This window comes from Equus przewalskii, chromosome 29 (assembly GCF_037783145.1).
Source record: "Equus przewalskii isolate Varuska chromosome 29, EquPr2, whole genome shotgun sequence".
Taxonomy (NCBI): Eukaryota; Metazoa; Chordata; class Mammalia; order Perissodactyla; family Equidae; genus Equus; species Equus przewalskii.
In genome coordinates, this window is record NC_091859.1 from 26,457,078 (window position 1) to 26,477,011 (window position 19,934).

The 19,934-nt window shown below is 36.2% G+C and overlaps 1 protein-coding gene across 3 annotated transcripts in view; it reads right to left on the bottom strand.

Moving 5' to 3' along the window:
* Positions 1 to 373: 373 nt before the first annotated feature.
* The window catches only part of WASHC3 (WASH complex subunit 3), a 43,403-nt gene continuing 23,842 nt past the window's right edge, over positions 374 to 19,934 (bottom strand). For all 3 annotated transcript variants that reach the window (XM_008517638.2, XM_008517639.2, XM_008517637.2), the window contains exons 6-7: positions 11,891 to 11,955; positions 374 to 566 (exon numbers count right to left, since the gene is read on the bottom strand). In XM_008517638.2, coding sequence (XP_008515860.1) covers positions 482 to 566; positions 11,891 to 11,955 — 150 coding nt within the window. In that variant the 3' untranslated portion in view covers positions 374 to 481. The remainder of the gene's footprint in view (positions 567 to 11,890; positions 11,956 to 19,934) is intronic.

The window sequence follows — 19,934 nt, forward strand, 5'->3', positions numbered from 1 at the left end:
TAACATCTGTTGCCAATCTTCCTCTTTTTGCTTGAGGAAGATTGTCACTGAGCCAACATCTGTGCCAGTCTTCTTCTGTTTTATGTGGGATGCTGCCACAGCATGGCTTATGAGCAGCGCTAGGTCTGTGCCCCAGATCTGAACCTGAGAACCCCTGGCTGCCAGAGTGGAGTGCATGGACTTAACTACTACGCCACCAGGCCAGCCCCTGCATTGAGGCTATTTTTGATCACTAAACTAACATTGACTTCATTTTAAATGCTCATTGTATCCCTGAAATATTCCATTCTAGTACTTACAGCACTAATTGCACTTAATTTAGGCTATTCTATTTTTTCAGTTCAAGGCCCTTTATTTTGGTAACAAGACATACTGCCAGGTTATTATAATGCTTTATTTTTTAACATAGAGCAAGCTCGGTGGTAGATAGGTGATCATTTGACGTTTTTATGACTAAGAGTTCAAGGTCAGGCTCTCCAGCTTAGTCACTAAAAGAAGACTCGCTATCTGAACTTTCTTCTGTATTTTTTTCACCTTCACCATCAGGCACTGGAGCATCTGGCTTCCTGAAAGAGAAGAAGGAAAAAAACTTTAAAGGTTTTTCCAATTGAAAAAAAGCACTTACTAACTGTGAATTAGGTTCATCCTAGAAAATCGCTGCTAATAAATCTGCCAAGTCCACGTCCTCAACGGAGAGAGTCTCGCGCTCTCCACCGCGGCGTGCTTCTCCAGCAGCAGGCGGATTAAGTGCTATTCCTGTACAGGCCATGGCACTGTTTTCTCTTGCCAGTCCTTCCAGAGTGTGCTACTTCAGCACTTTCTGCTTCTTATTACCATGGAGACCCGACTACAGACAGAGATGAGATCTGGAGAGGGTGGCACGACCAGGGCTAGATGCCTGGAGCCTCCAAGTGTACATGGGGTACAGAAAAAGGAAAGCTAGAAATGGAAAGAAAAGGAAAACCTTCACGTTCAGGAAAGCTGCAGGGAGAAATTTAAAAATGGAAGAGAGTTCAAGAATGGCTACTAAGAAAGACAGGCAATATGGAAATTCTGCAGGGAAGGAGACTGCCCGGTCTAGGAAGGTTCCTAATGTCTGTTGAATATTTTCACTTATGCTTTGTCTTCAGAAAATGAATGTAAAAAGTATGAGTTGGTAAAAATAGTATCTAGAAGATTCCCTAGGCACAATAAGGAGACATGAGAATGGTTAAATTCCAACTTTGCATGGATGTGCTATAATAAACAAAATGAACTTTTAATGGTGTCACATTAGAACAGTCAACCAGATAGATCTCACAGTGTTTGTCAGCAAATCAACATGGTGGCACTATCACTCAGCCTCTTTTCACTCCTACCAGGAAAGTAAATTAGGCAAGGAAAGTATACTTTTTTGGGAAACTAAGAGAGAAGGGAAGAATAATATAGCTGCTATGCCTTAAAAATTAAAAACTACCAGACTTATTTCTCCCTCGGGCTCCTTGATTCTTATTAAGGATTAAAGACACCAACAAATAAAACTGTTCTTTGCCACAAATACAATTACTATTAATAAAGTCAGAAAATGTAGAGTCTATTATTTACTTTTAGGTATTAAAAATTATGGCTGAGATTTAGTTTATGTTTTTTAATATCATTTTTGGCATGCAACAAAACAGAAAGAAAGCTGGCATTGCTTCCTAGCAGTCAAATATAAACCCATTTGCTCTGCTGTACAATTTTAGATTATGTCTATCAGGAAGTCACATCTACTTAATCTACTTAATAAGTAAAACTTTAGGACTGGGTTCAGCATTTCTAGGTTTTCACTGATGCTCCATCTGCCTAAAATACTAACACGGGAACACAGTCTTCATTACTTTCCAAAGCAGCAAGAACTCCAGAACTGGTGCGCATGAATACTGGGTACATTTTCCCCAGTATATTTCTCTTTGCTATATAGTTAATTTCTTACTGTCCTCACTTTGTTAAAAAGGAAAAAATTACCAGAGGGAATTATTTGAATACTACATCAAAATTATATTACTATCTATGACAACTCAAACGAACAAAACAACTTACACTACTCCCCTAAAATAAATGCTACTTAAGGGTAAAGGCAGCTTAGGCCTAGAATGGAGTGAAATTACGAAATTAATTAATTTATGCACGTAATCATTTTTGGATATACGTGATGCTGTATAGCACAGCAGTTAAGAACACAGACTCTGGAGCCAGACGGGTTCAAATCCCAGCCTTGCTACTTACTTGTTGGGCAACTCTGGGGAAGCTATTTAACCGCTCTGAACCCAACTGACTGACTACATTGTTGTGATGATTAAAATGAATTACTAAATGTAAAGTGTATTCAATAGTATCTGGCACACAGTAAGTGTACTAAATAAACGTTGTCTATTATCACTATTCTCATCATCATTATGCAACCACTATTTGCAAGTATGTTATGTGCTGGAGACACAGAGATGAATAACAAGTAGTTCCTACACTGCAGAAACTGATATTTTAGTGGGGGAGACAGAAATGCACACAAACTATTGTTACACAGGGTGATATACACAAATACAGTTGTACTAACTATGCTTCTGTGAAAAGAAAAGTAATTCACTCTACTAGGGTTGATCAGAGAAGGTTCCAGAGAGGTGGAGACACCTGTGAAGGGTTTTGGGATATGAGTAGGGGTTTGCCAGATAAGGAAAAGGTGAGATTAAGTGTGGATGAGAGTGTTCTAAATACAGAAAAAAAAATGGGAATGGTGTGACATGCTGCATTTGGGAACTACAATTCATTTGGTAGCTAGAGCGTAAGGTACATTGGGATGCCACAGTAGATGAGATTAGACCATTTGGCAGGAGCAACAGGTGGAGGGTAGAGAAAAGTTATATGAAATACAGGTTTTCACTGAAATTGCACAACTAAGCTGGGGATTCTTTAGTCATTTATTTTTTAATTCAGATATAATTCACATATCGTAAAATTCACCATTTTAAAGTGTACAAATTAGTGTTTTTTTAGTATATTCACAAGGTTTTGCAAACATTACCACTGTCTAATTCCAGAACATTTTCATTACCCCCAAAAGAAACCCTATACCCATCAGCAGACACTCCATTTTCTTTTACCCTTAGCCCCTGGCAACTGCTAATCTTCTTTTCTGTATCTATGGATTTGCCTATTTAGGACGTTTCCTATAACTGGGATTATAAAATATTTGGCCTTTGTATCTGGCTTCTTTCACTTAGCATAATGTCAAGTTTCGTCTATGCTGTAGCATTTATCAGTACTTCATTCCTTTTTATAGTGAATACTATCCCACTGTGGATACACCACATTTTGCTTATCCACTCATCAGTTGGATGAACATTTAGCTTGTTTCCACTTTTTGGTTATTATGAATAATGCTGTTCTGAACATTTGTGTCCAAGTTTTTGTTTTCAGTTCTCTTGCATATATACCTAGGAGTGGAATTGCTGGGTTGTATGGTAACTCCATGTTTAACTTTTTTGTGTGTGTGTGAGGAAGATCCGCTCTGAGCTAACATCCATTGCCAATCCTTCTCCTTTTTTGCTTGAGGAAGATTAGCCCTCAGCTAACATATGTGCCAATCTTCCTCTACTTCGTATGTGGGACGCATCCACAGCATGTCTGATGAGTGGAGTAGGTCTGCACCTGGGATCTGAAGCGGTGAACCCTGGGCCACTGAAGTGGAGTGCCTAGAACTTTAACCACTTGATCATGGGGCTGGCCGCCTATGTTTAACCTTTTTTTTTTTGAGGAAGATCAGCCCTGAGCTAACATCTGCTGCCAATCCTCCTCTTTTTGCTGAGGAAGACTGGCCCTGAGCTAACATCCGTGCCCATCTTCCTCCACTTTATATGTGGGACGCCTGCCACAGCATGGCTTGCCAAGTGGTGCCATGTCCACACCCAGGATCCGAACCGGCAAACCCCGGACGGCTGAAGCGGAACGTGCACACTTAACCACTGTGCCACTGGGCTGGCCCCTGTTTAACTTTTTAATGAAGTGCCAAAATGGTTTCTGCAGCGGATGTTCATTTTACATTCCCATCAGCAATATAAGAGGGTTCCAATTTGTCTATATCCTCGCCAACACGGGTTAATGTCTGTCCTATTCACTATTCTTATTTTTCATTTTCTTTATTGTGGTAAAATATATATAACACATATTTTACCATCTTAACCATTTTTAAGTGTACAGTTTATTGGTGTTAAGGACATTCACATTTTTGTGTAATCATCACCACTACTGATCTCCAGAACTCCTTTCATCTTGAAAAACTGAAACTCTGTATCCATTAAACAATAGCTTCTCATTCCTCTCTGCTTCTAGTCTCTAGCGACCACTATTCTACTTTGTTTCTATGAATTTGACTATTCTAAGTATCTCACATAAGTGGAATCATACAATATTTGTCTTTTTGTGATTGGCTTATTTCATTTATCATAATGTCTTCAATGTTCATCCATCTTGTAGTATGTATCAGAATTTCCTTCCTTTCTAAGGCTGAGTAATATTTCATTGTATGTATATACCACATTTACTTATCCACTCAGCTCTTGATGGACACTTGGGTTGCTTCTAGCTTTTGGCTATTATGAATAATGCTGCTATGAACATGGGTATACAAATATCTATTCAAGTCCCTGCTTTTTGCTGCTTTGGTTACATACCCAGAAGTGGAACTGATGGATCACATGGCAATTCTAAGGTTAATTTTTTGAGGAACCACCATACTGTTTACATCATTTTACATTCCCACCAATAGTGCACAGAGTTCCAATTTCTTTGTATTCTCACTAATACTTGTTATCGTTTGTCCTCATTCATTTAAATAAACTTTATGCCACTTTGAATTGGAACTGCTATGAAAACAAAAGAAAAAGTAAACACTAGTTCTCTTTAGACATAAAAAAAGAAAAATTCAAGAAACCATGAGAATCAGATGAGGTAATATGTATGAAAATATTTTATGTTATAAAGCCTTACACAAATGTCAATAGTAATAGTAATGATAGTAACAATACCATCATTTCTAGACTGTATATTCATATTCTTTTAGCGGAAACAGAAATTGGGCTTTCTATGTTATGATCAGAAATGCTGTTACTTGATCCTATGACAAACGACCCTTTCATTTTAAGCATTTTTCATGAAACAAGTTTTAAACACGTTTGAAAGGTTGCTACTTTAACTACTAGCCTTAAGTTTAGCTTGCATAATCCAAAGGAAACACACTTCACTACTAAAATTTGGAAATGAGGACTTTATAAAACTCTCAATATTTTAAATATAGAAGTGAATGCTAAAAAAAAGTATATTAGCAAAATACAGAAAAACATATGTCAGAAGTATATTCATGATGCATCATGCATATTTTTAAAAAAATCTCAGTCTTTAGTGGTTACAATAAAAAACACTAGCCTGGTAGCTACATTTTAATAAGCATATTTATATAATTTGTGGCAGCAAGATTATCATTAAAAGTCTTAATAAAAGCAAATTTTTAAAAAGTTTAAGTTTAAACTCATTTCTAAGTCTAAATCATCTTAAAAAACAGATATTTTCAAAGAAGTTACTAGGTTGACTTTAACTAAAAATAAGCTAAAATTTAGAAAGGAGAAGGAAAGACTACACATACACAAATCAGTACTTTTTAGCATCCTAGATGCTGTATGCAAAGGTTATTACTGACAACCACTTTTCTCCCATTTATGGGAAGCAAATAAAGCTGTTACCCACAATCCCTGATGCCCTTATTCCCTCCCTTCCCCCTGCCTTGTTTCAATCACATGACTCAGGCCTGGCCAATCACAAGAATCCCCTCCCCTGGAGAGAAGAGACTGATTTATGGGAGGGCACATAACCCAAGCAGGGCCAAGTGAATGTTTCCCTAGAAATGAGCTACACATTATGGAGAAGAATGGGTTCGTTTCCATTCAATTGGCAAAAACTAGCAATAGTAAAGCCTTCAATTGCTAATTCCTTGGCTTCAGGGCAGAAGCTCATCAGCAGTAGGAGAGAAGTGGGTTATTATACGAAGGAGTAAAGGTGGAATGTAGGAAGGAACTGGTCATCCATTTCTGAAAAAATTTGCCAGGAAAACCCTATGAATAGCAGCAGAGCACTGTCTGATACAGTGTTGGAAGGTGAGAGGATGGTGCAAAAAGACCAGGCCGGGTTCCACTCTGCTGTACACAGGGGCACTAGGAGTCAGAATCTACTTGAGGGCACTAATAACAACAAAAAAGTGGAATGAGAGGCTGGCCTGGTGGCACAGTGGTTAAGTTTGCATGTTCTGCTTCAGCAGCCCGGTATTCGCTGGTTCGGATCCCTGGTGCAGACATGGCAGTGCTTGGCAAAGCCATGCAGTGTAGACGTCCCACATATAAAGTAGAGGAAGATGGTCACGGATGTTAGCTCAGGGCCAGTCTTCCTCAGCAAAAAGAGGAGTGGTGGCAGATGTTAGCTCAGGGCTAATCTTCCTCAGGAAAAAAAAAAAGTGGAATGAGGTGCTGGGAAAGAGAGAACATCAGACAGGCAGCCAGCCAGCACTAATGACACTGAGCCCCTGATCCTGTCCTACTTAGACTTCTCAGCTATATGAGTCAATACCTTCCCTATTTGCAGAAGCTGGTTTTAATTGGTTTCTGTGATCCTGAACACGAAAAGAGTTCTAAAATACAAATATCATTGGTTTAATTTGTTTTCATTAAAGAGAGATTTATATTTGTGTTCAAAACTGTAGTCACTTTAAGGATACAAAAATATAAACATTCTTTAGAAAAACATTTATTTATGTAGATAGTTTTTAAATATTTTTCATTTTCTTAAATTTGAAATAGTTGAATTTAAAGCAGATTAAGTACCAAAAACATTGTTAGTAAAAATACTGCTGAGGAGGCGGCTGTGGGAGTGGGTGCAGTAGTTATCATTCAAATCACTTTTCAATATCAAGCATAGCACACATAAAGGTATAATGTCACATGACACTGTTGTCCATTAGTGGTGTTCTGTCAGAGCTCTACGAAATGGCAACGGGTGATCTTAAGAGCAAAACGCTAAGATTCCAGAACTGAGAATCCGCCGACTATAAAAAGACTTCTGAAGTAGTTAAAAAAAAAATGACAATTTCGACTTTGATATTATAGTAGCAAGACTTATTTCAGCATTACATTTACTTAAACTACACATCCTTTGGTCTTTTCTCTTCTGAATGCTCATCAAGGTAGATACATCCTGTCCTTTGCTGTGATAAGTAGATTCCTGCAACCAGGGGAACAATGTAGTGCCTAATATCATAAAGAAAAAGAAAGGCAGGCTTCCTAGCTAAGAGGGGCTTCTGCTGTTTATCTTGGGGTTCTTTACTTCCCAGCAGCTCCCCTATGTCTTCTTTGCTAGTCATTGGCAGACCACAGCTGCTTTTTAAAACCAGCTCTTTGATATTTTTATTCTCTCTCTCACTCTTGTGAACAAGGTCTCCAACAGTGGAGACCAACAATTTTTTTGACATTGTTTTTTCCTGTCCTATACTGTCTAGCCAGTCTGCCAGCCAATGGCTGAGGACTGGCAATTACATTGAATGGGATCCTAGCTCAGCAAGAACTAAAAAAAATGAAACCTGTAAAAAAATCTATTTTTGGAATTGTCCAGCTGGGGAATTGGGGTCTATTCAGTCCTCAACTAGCCGAAACCCAACCTTTAATCCACTATGTTGTGTAGCAGGAGGTAGACAAAGATCATTGGCAGATAAGAAATCCCCTTACAGGGCAGGAAAATCTTCTTGACTTGCCTTGAATATAATTAACAGAAAGTTTTCCTGCCTTCCAGTCTCCTTTTGGTTAACATTAATAAATCCCCTCTGTCTCAGTGATAAGCAAGCTGAGGTGGTTACTTTTATTTCTGGCAAACATGAGAGGTCATTCCACAGTCTGGGAGGAGGGTGTAAATGTCTTTTAAATAGATATCTCCAGGACAAATGCCAACTGTGCTGGTTCTGTTCAAAGCCTGCACAGTAATTTGAACTCAATTACATGCTTTCTTTAGCCAAATCAATATGCTACAAACTGTACCTTCACACTAGAGTGTGACCAGCTGAATTTCAGTTTCAGAAGTCTGTTCTTTACCGCAAAGTTTAAAATATAGATTTTTCAGTTTGAGAAAAGAGTGTAATTCAGAACGATAACTACTCTGTGTATATTATATATGTCTTTGTTGAAAACACAATGGTATTCAGGCAACTATAGGATTAGAAACAAGTTGTGATGCCAAAGCCTGGTAAATCCAATTGTTTAGAACTTTCCACATATTCCTCCATTAAAACATTCATAAATCACAACTAACATTTATTGAACATTTACTGCTTGTCCAGAGCTGTGCTAACTGTTTACATCATTCTCCTACTTAGTCTGAACAACTCTTCTATTTCCCATTTTTCTGATGAGGAAACCGCACAGTAGTTTCACAGAGAGAAACGGTGCATAGAGAGATTAGGTCCAGGGTCAGATAGCTAGAAAGTGGCAGGGCAGAATCTGAACCCCAGGAAGCAGATCATTTCTAAAGTCTGCCTTAGCCTGAGCCTTAACCATCATGAATTTCATCTCCTGCTGATAGGCAGTTCCAGAGGCTAGTCTATGCACCTTAAAGCAGTAAAAGTAGTAATTACTAGGTAATGATAGTAACCTTAGTTCTGGGACATAAATGTAAGTACAGAACAGGATAGGGGAGAAACTTGATTTTTTTTTTTTTTTTCCTGGTAAGAAAATCTAGGCACTGACTGAAAGAATTTATATGGCACAATTTACCCGTTCTATATTTCTGAATGCAAAACTAAAACCGATTAACCATAAAATTTCCATTTTTCTTTCCCCTTAAACTCTTTTGAGTATGATGACAACAAAGGTATTCTCACATATCTTTTTATTTCAGTGGCATTAGAAACTAATTTTTACAAGTTAAACATGACTAATTCTTGGTTATCTAAGAACTACTGTTACTTTCAATAACTTGGATTTTTAAAAATAATTAAACACTTAAAAGTAGCAAACAAGTACTATTTATTTGGTAAATATCAGCCATTTTCTTCAGTTTTATAGAGTTTCTAAAATTCAATGATAGTCATTTTTCTAGGAAAATAGTTAGGCTCCCTTCTTTCTTATCACATAAACAGTTTTAGTTTAAAATTACGTACTCTTAACTTACGAATTTTTATGGACACAAGCCAATCACATAACAATGTATTTTCTGATCCGTATCTATTTCTGCATCAGCCTGTTTTGCTCTTTGCTCAGTGCAGACAGATCTACATCGTCTCTTCCAACTGTTTCTTCCAACAGTTATATGAGTCTGTCTTACTATCTGAGGCTAATAAAAAAAAGTGCATATACTTTCGTATGTTTATGTTTATACTTTAAAAGAAAATAGAACAATCTTTACTGAAAGTTCTTGGTTGAAGCTTAATATGTACCTAAGATTCTAAATAAAAGTATATCCTTCCCTCAGATGTCACATATTCTGCTTCTTCACCATCTCAGACTTTTCTCCCAAAGTGAGCCTCCTTAACATTTATGTAAACGTGATTCCCAAACTGTCAGAATTCTCTTTAACAACGCAGTTGATTCCACTTATCATATCTGGCTAAATGTTGTTGGAGCTGGCTTTCTAGTAGTAGTGGTGATAGGTTATAATGAGTCACCCCCACTCCAACCAGTGCCCCGTGTGACCAACGGCATGTACATATGAGGTAATGGGTCAGAATTCAGGCTCCAGGCTGTGGTTGAGGAACAGCTTTTCTGTAAGGCAATGTTAACGGTTACTGGAATTCTACCCTAAAACTTGGCATCACCTTGCAACTAAATGTTTCTCAACATTTACAGACAATGACATGACCTCAAACTTGCTAAATGAGATACATCAAGGAAGTATTGGGGCTGCTGGAGGTTCTCTCCTTGGTAGTCACCCATGGACTTGTTAAGGTGGCGATGCCTAAATAGAGTTTTGAAGAATATGAAATTAGCCAGGCCAATAAGACGGGGGAAGGGAGTTCCATGGAAAGGAAAAAAACATTCAAAGACACCAAAAGAGAATAGGAAAATAATACATTCAGAGAACTGCGAGTAGTTTGCCACAGCTGCAGGAGACAGGGATGTAGGGAAGAGTGGCAAGAAATGAAGCTAGAGAGAGAATCTGGGTCTTGATGATAAAAGCATTTATATGCAATTCTAAGATGTTAGACTACATGTTGAAGGCAGTGGAGAGTCACAGAAAGATCTGAAGCAAGAATCAAGTGTGAACAGATCTACTAAGGCTCTGCTGACAGATTGAAAGAGAACAGGGAAACCAATCAGGATCTATTACAATAATTCAGACGAGAAATGATGAGGGCTTGAACTAAAGAGTAATGGGCAGGGAGGCATGTGGTCAGATGTGAGATATATTAAAAATGAGAAAATCATAGTAACTGACATAGTAAGGGGTAGCGAAGAGGGCATAATCAAGGATGACTTTCAATTTACTAGTGTGGGTAGCTGGTTGAAGTAAAGGATTATGAAGTAAGTTTAGGCTGGGCTGGCCTAACCTACTTATGAAATGAAGCCAGTAGGGGATAAAGACATTGGATATCCAGTATATGTTGATGCTTATAGGGCTGTTAGTTTTCCATTTATTACATTTTCTCTAGAGAGAAAAATCATCATTTTAAAGGTCATTTTAGCTTTCTTTTACTGCAGAAGGTCTACTGTGTATTTCCAGAAGCAAAAGAGGTCATGGTCAACATTAAATATATTTATAACATATATTCCAACAAGTAACAAAATGGATTGGACCCATATGTTCAATTCATATTAAAATATATGTCACAGTACATCTGCTTCTAAAGTGTGTATCAGAAACAACTTCCAGAACAAATGCCAAAAATCCTGGAGATGCTTTAGTTCAAATTACCAATTCATGTCATTGTACATGAACTGTTTGCTACTTGAATATATACTAAATATAGATACATGTTAGAAATCTGTTCTTGCAGACTTTAAAAAATTGCTTAAATTTCATATTTTGGAAGATAAAATATGAGAAGAAGACTGTTTTATGGTGTTTTACCTCCAAAATGCACACATTTTCTTAAAGGGCTAAGAGCCAAGAAAAATTTCAGCATATACTGCTAGTACAGTATGAATGCCTGGATAACACAGCCTAATACATTGGGGTAAATTAAAACCCCAAACAGTGACGACTCTTCACAAGTATCCATATACTTGCAAAACAGACTAGTTCTGAGCAATCCATTAAGATATATTTTATCCAGGATGAGCCAGGTTTGCTTAGATGGAATAAATTATTGCCAAATTTCTGAGCCAGAATTTTTCAGAATTCCCCAAAAAATATTTTATAAAACTCATGTAAACTGGTATCTAGTTTCATAATAAGCATTAACGTGGACCTAGAGGGGCTTTACCCTGTTTAGTTTTCAACATGGCTCAACCTAAGTCATGGTATAGTAAATTTCCTGAATATTAAGGTCTTAAACAAAAGTCTAGTAGATAATTAAAAGAACGAAAGAAAGAAAAGAAAAGGTAGCATGGAAAGAGAAAAAACACTGCTTCTTATAGACACTACCGCAACAAAACTGCCATCAAATTCCCTCTCTTTTGGATATATAGATTCATCACTGTTCTAATGAAACTACTCCTAAAACATGCTAAGGCACAGGGGAGATTTTTCATTTTTGTAACATAGCAGAGACACTACTTATGAAGGTGGTTTCCTCAACCATAACACACTGTATAGGGAAAAAAACTGGAGAACTTGAAATGTTTTATTCTGACTGATAAATTCAACATCTTGGCAGAAATATCATTACATTAGAAGAATTACTTACTCAAGAAGTTCTGGGTCTAGTCCTTCTGATATCATTTTGTTTCTTATTGCCATCACTGGAACACCCTAAGCAAAGGACACAAGATAATAATTCAATTATTAAAAATGCCTCCTTCATAAAAATAGACAAATAGACCAATGGACTAGAATTGAGGGCCAGAAATAAACCCAAGCATATAAGGTCAACTAATATTTAACAAGGAAGCCAAGAATACTCAGTGGTGAAAAGACAGTCTCTTCAATAAATGGGGCTGGGAAAATTGGATATCCACACGTAAAAGAATGAAACTTGACCTTGATCTCATACCACCTAGAAAAATTAACTCAAAATGGATTAAAGACTTAAATGTTAAGACCTGAAACCATAAAACTCCTAGAAGAAAACATAGGAAAAAAGCTCCTTGACATGGGTCTTGGTAATGATTTTATGGAAATCACAACTAAAGCACAAGTAACAAAATAAAAAAAAACAAGTGGGACTACATCAAACTAAAAAGCTTCTGCAGAGCAAAAGAAAACACCAACAAGTGAAAAGATAACAGACAGAACGGGAAAAAAATATTTGCAAACCATATATCTGATAAGAGGTTAATATCCAAAGTATATAAAGAACTCATACAACTCAATAGCAAAAAACAGTGCAATTAAAAAATGGGCAAAGGACCTGAATACACATTTTTTAAAAAGAAGATATACAAGTGGCCGACAGGTACATGAAAAGATGCTCACCATCACTAGTCATTAGAGAAATGCAAATTAAAACCACAGTGAGATATCACCTCACACCTATTAGAATGGCTATCATCAAAAAGACAGGAGATAACAAATGCTGGATGTGGAGAAAAGGGAACCCCTATGCACTGTTGGTGGGACTGTAAATTGGCATAACCACTACGGAAAACAGAATGGAGGTTCCTCAAAAAATTAAAAAGAGAACTGCCATATGACCCAGCAATTCCACTTCTAGGAATATATCCAAAAGAAATAAAAATGCTAACTTGAAAAGATATCTACATCCTTATGCTCATAGTAGCATTATTTATAATAGCCAAGACATGGAAACAATCTAAGTGTCCATTGATGGATGAATGGATAAAGAAGTTATGGTACATAAATATAATGGAAAATTATTCAGCCATAAAAAATCAGGAAATCCTACCATTTGCAACAACACAGATGGACTATGAAGGGATGATGCTAAGGGAAATAAGTCAAAGAAAGATAAATACTGCATGATCTCACTTATATGCAGAATCTAAAAAACAAAACAAAACCAAAAAAAGAGACATCAAACTCACCGAAAAAAGAGATCAGATTTATTTGTTATCAGAGGCAGGGGGTGGGACAAGAGGAAGGTGGTCAAAAGGTACAAACTTCCAGCTATAAGATAAATAAGTACTAGGCACGTAATGTACCAAATGATGACTATAGTTAAGACTGCTGTATGGTATGTAGGAAAGTTGTTAAGAGAGTAGATCCCAGGAGTTCTCAGCACAAGGAGAAAAATTTCTTTTTATTTTACCTATATAAGATGATGAGTATTAACTAAAGCTATTGTGTTAATCACTTCACAATATATGTAAATCAAAAACCATCATGCTGTACACCTTAAACTTATTCAGTGATGTATGTCAATTATTTCTCAATAAAACTAGGGACAAAATTTAAAGAATCAGAAGCTAAAAAAAGAAAAAAATAATGGGAGCCCGCTTGGTGGCACAGCAGTAAGTTTACAGGTTCTGCTTCAGCGGCCTAGGGTTCGCCGGTTCGGATCCTGGGTGTGGACCTATGCACTGATTGTCAAGCCACGCTGTGGCAGGCATCCTACATATAAAGTAGAGGAAGATGGGCACAGATGTTAGCTCAGGGCCAGTCTTCCTCAGCAAAAAAGAGGAGGACTGGTGGCAGATGTTAGCTAAGGGCTAATCATCCTCAAAAAAAAGAAAAAAAAAGTCCTTTATATGTCTCCACTACCACTTAAAGCAAGATCTTTTAGATGTAACATTATTCGAAACAGCTCTTATTTTCCTTTGTATTAGCATGTGCATAGCACTTGAATAATCTAATAAGGTACATATTGAACTGACATAATGGAGTCAGTGCTATCCAATACCACATAAGCCCAAATTAAATCACTGGAGCTTATCCATTACTAATTCTGCTCTATAGAAGCCAGATATCATATTCTTACTCTTCTTTATATCACTAAAAGAAAGAAAACATTGATAACTCAAATGATTAAAGTCTTGGCTGGAATGGTACAATGAATACTTAACAATATGAATAAACGTCTTTTCAAATAAAGATTTCAGAGCTTTCTACTCTTAAGTATAGCTATGTTAATGTTCTTTTCATAAGCAAATGGTCCAATTCTATTTGGACACATTATGTGCAAAGGTCAAATAGAATTCAAGAACTCTCCTGGGCCTATATTACAGATCTTCCCTACACCAATACAAACACTAAGTAATGATAATTCTAAAAGTGTGTAAGTCACAAAAACATTGAGAACATGTGAATTTCAAAGTTCGACACAAGAACGTCAAAACAGTAAGAAAAGCATATGTCAGAAATACAAATTTACTTGAAAAGGGAACTGATTTGATGGATAAATAAACATTTACTGAAAGCTCACTTATAAAGCTCTAAGGGGAGAAGAGGCAATCAAGCCTCTTTGTCAACTCCTCCTCTTCACATCATCCCAAAAGATGAGCAAACACTAATGTGATGTGTTAAATTTGGGCACCTTGATTATATCATCTTCAAAAGTAAGTGAACGGGGTCACTGTGCTTTAAAAGGTTGTACACATGGTTGGGACCTCTGCCTTATATCTCTTCAACCCATGTGGCAGAAGGGGCAAGCTGAGCCAGGGCACACATGGGAAAAAGCTCAACCACCTCTCTATTGCTGTTGCACACTCTTCCCTTTGGTCCTCTAAATGTCACTAGCCAGTTGTGACATTCAGTTTTGAACCTAAGCTACAGCAGAGGTCCCTTAGGAGCTCTGATGCTCCAGTCTAATTTCTCAGAGCCCTACTCTGAAGTTTCTCGGCACCAACCCTGCTAAGGTTTCCTTGCTTTCTTTTGGAGTTGTCCTTTGTGTGTTTTCTGGTCTCAGGAATCTTACAGGGTGGTCAAGAGTAAATTCACTGTGGTTAGCAGTAGAATTCTGATATCACAATCCCACATCTCAATGTTTAACATCACTATGGCAGCGTGTTATGCTGAGAAAATAAAGACATAAGCAACCCCTGCCTTCAGGGAGTACAGTCTAACAGATATGTTAAACAGATAATCACAATACGATCAGGAAATTGATAACAGAGGCCTGCGTAATGAACAATGTTAGACCCAAGGAAAGACAGATTGAGTTGAAGACCAGCAGAACATTTGCTGAGCTAAGTGTTGAAGATGAGATAGCAGTTTATTTAAAATGAAAAACACAAAGACATAGAAAAATACACAAATCTTTAATCTATCATACATAAGCTTGTCTCAAACATGTTTTTTAAGAATATATACACGTCAAGCTATTTTCCTCCCCCCAAATGCTGATTTTATTTTACATTTCAGCCAATAAAATCTGCGTTTATGTCCAGGCAAGCATTTGTAAAAATACGAGAGTCAAATGGGTTATACGAATTGGAACATGACTCAATATGAAGAGGCTTCAAAGTTAATGACCATCTATCTACCTCTCATAGAAATGTTACAGATCTTGCCAAATTAAATTCAGGTCATTATTAACTATAATTTTCACTTCCAAAATCAGAAAATGTGTTAAAAATTTCTTATTTACTTTTAAAAAATGTCCGGAAAGACAGATATAGAGTCATAAGATGCCTTCTACAACCTTACTTATCTTGGCTATGGAGGAGAAAAAGTCCAAGTTCTCTACAGCTTGCTAGGTTAGAGCCGGCTGGGAAAGGAAAGCCTTTCTTTCAAATTTATAGGTTACCGAGGAGACTCTCTCTCTTGAGAGGTAGCAAAGGCAAGGCTGTCATTTACAGGCCCACTTACATACATCTTCATAACTGTTATGTTTCATGTTATAAATTAGTAAAATGTCATCTATTAAGACTCAGATAACAATGGCCACTTAAGTGCATTCTAAATATTAGATGGATAAAAATAAATAGAACCATAGAATTCTCTTCCAAATCATACTCCTGAAGTAACACCGTTCCACAGATCACCCTTTAAGGTATTCCGAAAAGTGAAATATGGTAGGTTTGGAAGACAAAGAAGGAGGAAGGTAAAACTTTGGGCCTTTTGTTAGTTTATGAAGTTAAAGGATAAATGAAAGACAGAAAAAAACAAGCAGTTACTCGCTTAGGGGCATCTAGTGTGAACAGACTCTTAAAACTTGGAATAAAGTAAGCATGAGATTAAAACTTGCACCACTTTTAAAATATATCACCTGGAACTAAGACTTGAAAGAAAGATTTTTAAATAAAATGCTCTCAATAATTACCTAATAATAAAATTAACATTATTTTAATGGTAGAGGAGAAAGCTGACTACTTGAACAACAAGGTTGGGAATTTTACTAGATAATTAAATGCCACTCAATTATTTAGTATAACAGGGAAAGTCAGGAGTTTGAAATATTTCATAAAAAAACACTGAAGTGCTAAGGAGAAATGGGAAAAAGAGCAGAGCTAATGCCAGACTCTTTAAAAAGATCCTCAGTTTCTATTAATTATGGTTTGATGGCATAAGGTCTTTCTACAAACTCAACTATGTGATTTATTTATTACACTTTAGCATAATCCACAGGATATCACCAGAAAAGGTTGTACAAATAAGTTACAAAGCCGAGAAAACAGAAAGGAGGAGAAATAAAGTTGAAAAAAACATTTCCTAAAATATAGCAGTGTATGGGGGGGCAGCGGGGCAGAGGGAGGCAGTGGGTGGGAAGGGAGGAAAGGGGAACAGGGAAGTTGGTGGAATTAGATAAGCTTCCTATTTTAACATTAGTTTCATGGAATTGGTTATATTATAACTATAACAGAGGCTGAATCTATAAGCTCCATATTTTACCCTTAGTTTCTTGAAGCTGGTTACAGCAAAAGAATACAGATTTACCAAAATTTGATGGGTCTTTAATAATTTCTGTATATGGATATAGATAAAGGAAAATATATATAATATCTTACCCTATTAGAGATTTTACTATTATCATCACCGTAATACAAATCTCATAAAGCTTGATACAAAAATAACTTGGCTTGTGTTCCAAAGGATGCATTCCAAAGGGATTTGCTGCTCTGTTTCCAGTGATGTTGCTTAGAAAAGTTGTTGTTTTGTTATATTCTTCCTTAGAGGTTAAGGAACAGAGCCTGGTTTGTTAAACATCAAAAAGAAGTGTCCAATTTCTGATCTCCAAGAGACAAAGCTACTGGTGGTCTAAGGAGGACATGAGAGACCTCAAAACTGAAGTTGACTGAACTGTGGGATTATTTTTGGCAAGTGATAATGGCAGTTTGTCCAACATAAGTAATGAAGAAGAGAGAAGGCAGCCATAAGGCTGATGTTCCAAAAAATCACGTCTGTATTTGCGTCACTGGAGAAAGTGTGTCAAGAAGCCACAGTAATGAAATTATGATGGCAACACTAATAGTTAAATACTAGTTTCTTATAACAGAAAAACTGTATGCAGGTTTATAGGACTGCCAATATTTACATTTATTTGTTATTGTGTTAATAGAAGCAAAACTACAAAATCCCTTTATAACCCAGGTTGAAATTTTCCTAAAGTTTTAGATTAGAAGGGGGGGAAAATCCTCTTACTCAATCTAATAGAGATAAATGACTTCCTTTTTTAAAATAACAAAAAATGCTCCTTATATTTTAGAGTTTTTCCTCTCAGTTTATGAGCTTGAATCACAACAATTCAGTTATGAAAGATGGAAAATATGAAGTTTATGAAGTTTTTTTCCTCACCTAGGTCAACAATAATAAAAGGATCCATTAAGTTGATAGGTGAATAGCACTTTTTTTATTTGCAGGGAGAGGGAATGAGTAGAAGTTGAAAAGATGATATGGGTAAGAAAATGGTAGCCAGTTCCCCAATTAGGTTCCTTTTACTTAAATTCTAACTTAGTGAAATGGACTCAACCATTTATTTGCTTCCTGTCTTTCTATAATGATATATTGAAAATATCTATACTGCATTTTATGAAATATATTAGTAGGGTGTTGTATTTAGGATAAAATTTTCAGATGAAACATTCTATATAATGGATAAATGTTTACTGAACAAATCAAAACACAAAAGCAAGCACATATTCAATAATCTTTTCTCTTTCTGGAATGTTTCCGTGAGGGGATACCAAATTAATTTAAATAAATCTCTTAATCACTGTAAAATGAATATGGCTATCTAAAAAAAGGGAAGCTTTATTTCTAATGACTGTACAGATTTAGAAAATGCTAGACTCTGATACTGTTGCCTCCTAGATTGTTAATTTGAACCTAAATATGTGGGCAAAAAAGAGGCTTTCAAATCTTGACTAGTGGTTTCCATGGAGCTAACAGTAAATTATTTCTTTTTCAGAGATGATCTCAAGAGATCAGTTTCACAGGGAGAAAGTACTTCTCACTGACTGTCCATCAGATATCTTTAAAGATGAAGGAACAAATCACATGGTAAAATGGACAAAAATGACAACGGCCATGACCAGGGCCCCAAGAAGTTAGTATGGCAGTTACTACTACTTTATTTGTAAAATGAATACGTTAGCAGTTCCACTTGTGCCTTTTAGGCATGGGAACTAAGGTTAACCTAAATGCCTATCAAGAAAAACCTTTAAAGAAATTATTTTAGAAAGTTAGGGATCTATTGTTATGAGACAATTCAAAATATAGCTGCATCAATTTCCTGATGTGATTGATTTTTCTCCTGGATATTCTTGCAACATGATAAATATTAGGTGGTAACGACCAAAAACGTGTTTTCTTTGCATTTCGTAGATACTGAAGTATTTGGTGACAAGAGTAATTTGGTGCTGTGGAAGACCCATTTTCCTCCCTCCAGTATAATGCAAAAACATTATCTAAAATTTAAAGCCTTGCTTTGATAGAGTAATTAATGTTATAATTCCATTATGAATACCTCAGCTACATTATAGCTTTGCTATACCTCATTTCACTCAAATGATAATTGTTCTTTAAAACATGTCTTAATTAGAATTTTCCAAATTTAATTATACTTTTACTTTCTAGGAATAAAACCTTTCAAAGAATCTTTATGGCAAATCATTTTGAAATTTGCTACTTAAATTAAAAGTGTAATAAGTTAAGATGGTCTTTTGATCAGTTTTTGAAAGCTTATTACTGTGTGTACCTATTCAAGAGGATTTAAAGAAATATCCCCAAATATAGCAAGAAAAGTTATAAAGAATAGAATTCTTAGTAGTTAACTATAGACTTGATTCCACTAGTCTGAAATCACAGAAAATTCATTTCTGAACTAATTCTCCAACAGTGGTAATGTGTTTGAACTGGTGTATTAAGAGTCTCTCATTCAACAGCCTTAGGGATCCATAGGTACTCATTTAAAGAGAGATGGCCAGGATTAGGCATTCCATGTGGCTACATGGAACCACCTGAAGGGTCCTGAATCTGATATCAACATGTCATCAGCATATGGTCTAACCAACTAAGTGAATAAAAGTCATTTGTGAACTTGCGATAGGAAAAGAACAAGAAAAATTAGGATGCTGTATTATATTATGAAAAACTTTGGCAAGTTGTATTTAAGTCTGGAGATTTTTAAAAAATTGTAGTGTTAAGATAAATACAAAAGATGTAGATATCTTCAGGTAGAGGAATATCTAATTTTCATTCATTTTTCCCAATAAAATTTGCTATTTTGAAATCTATTTTATTTCCTTTTAAAACATACAATTAATATATTAGCATTTCCTCTAAATTGTAAAATAATCCTTACCAAAAAATTAACTTACAAATGAATACGTTGTTGCATCTTACAGTGCTGTGATCCATTCAAGACAAATTATCTTCTGCACCAGGACCGTCTA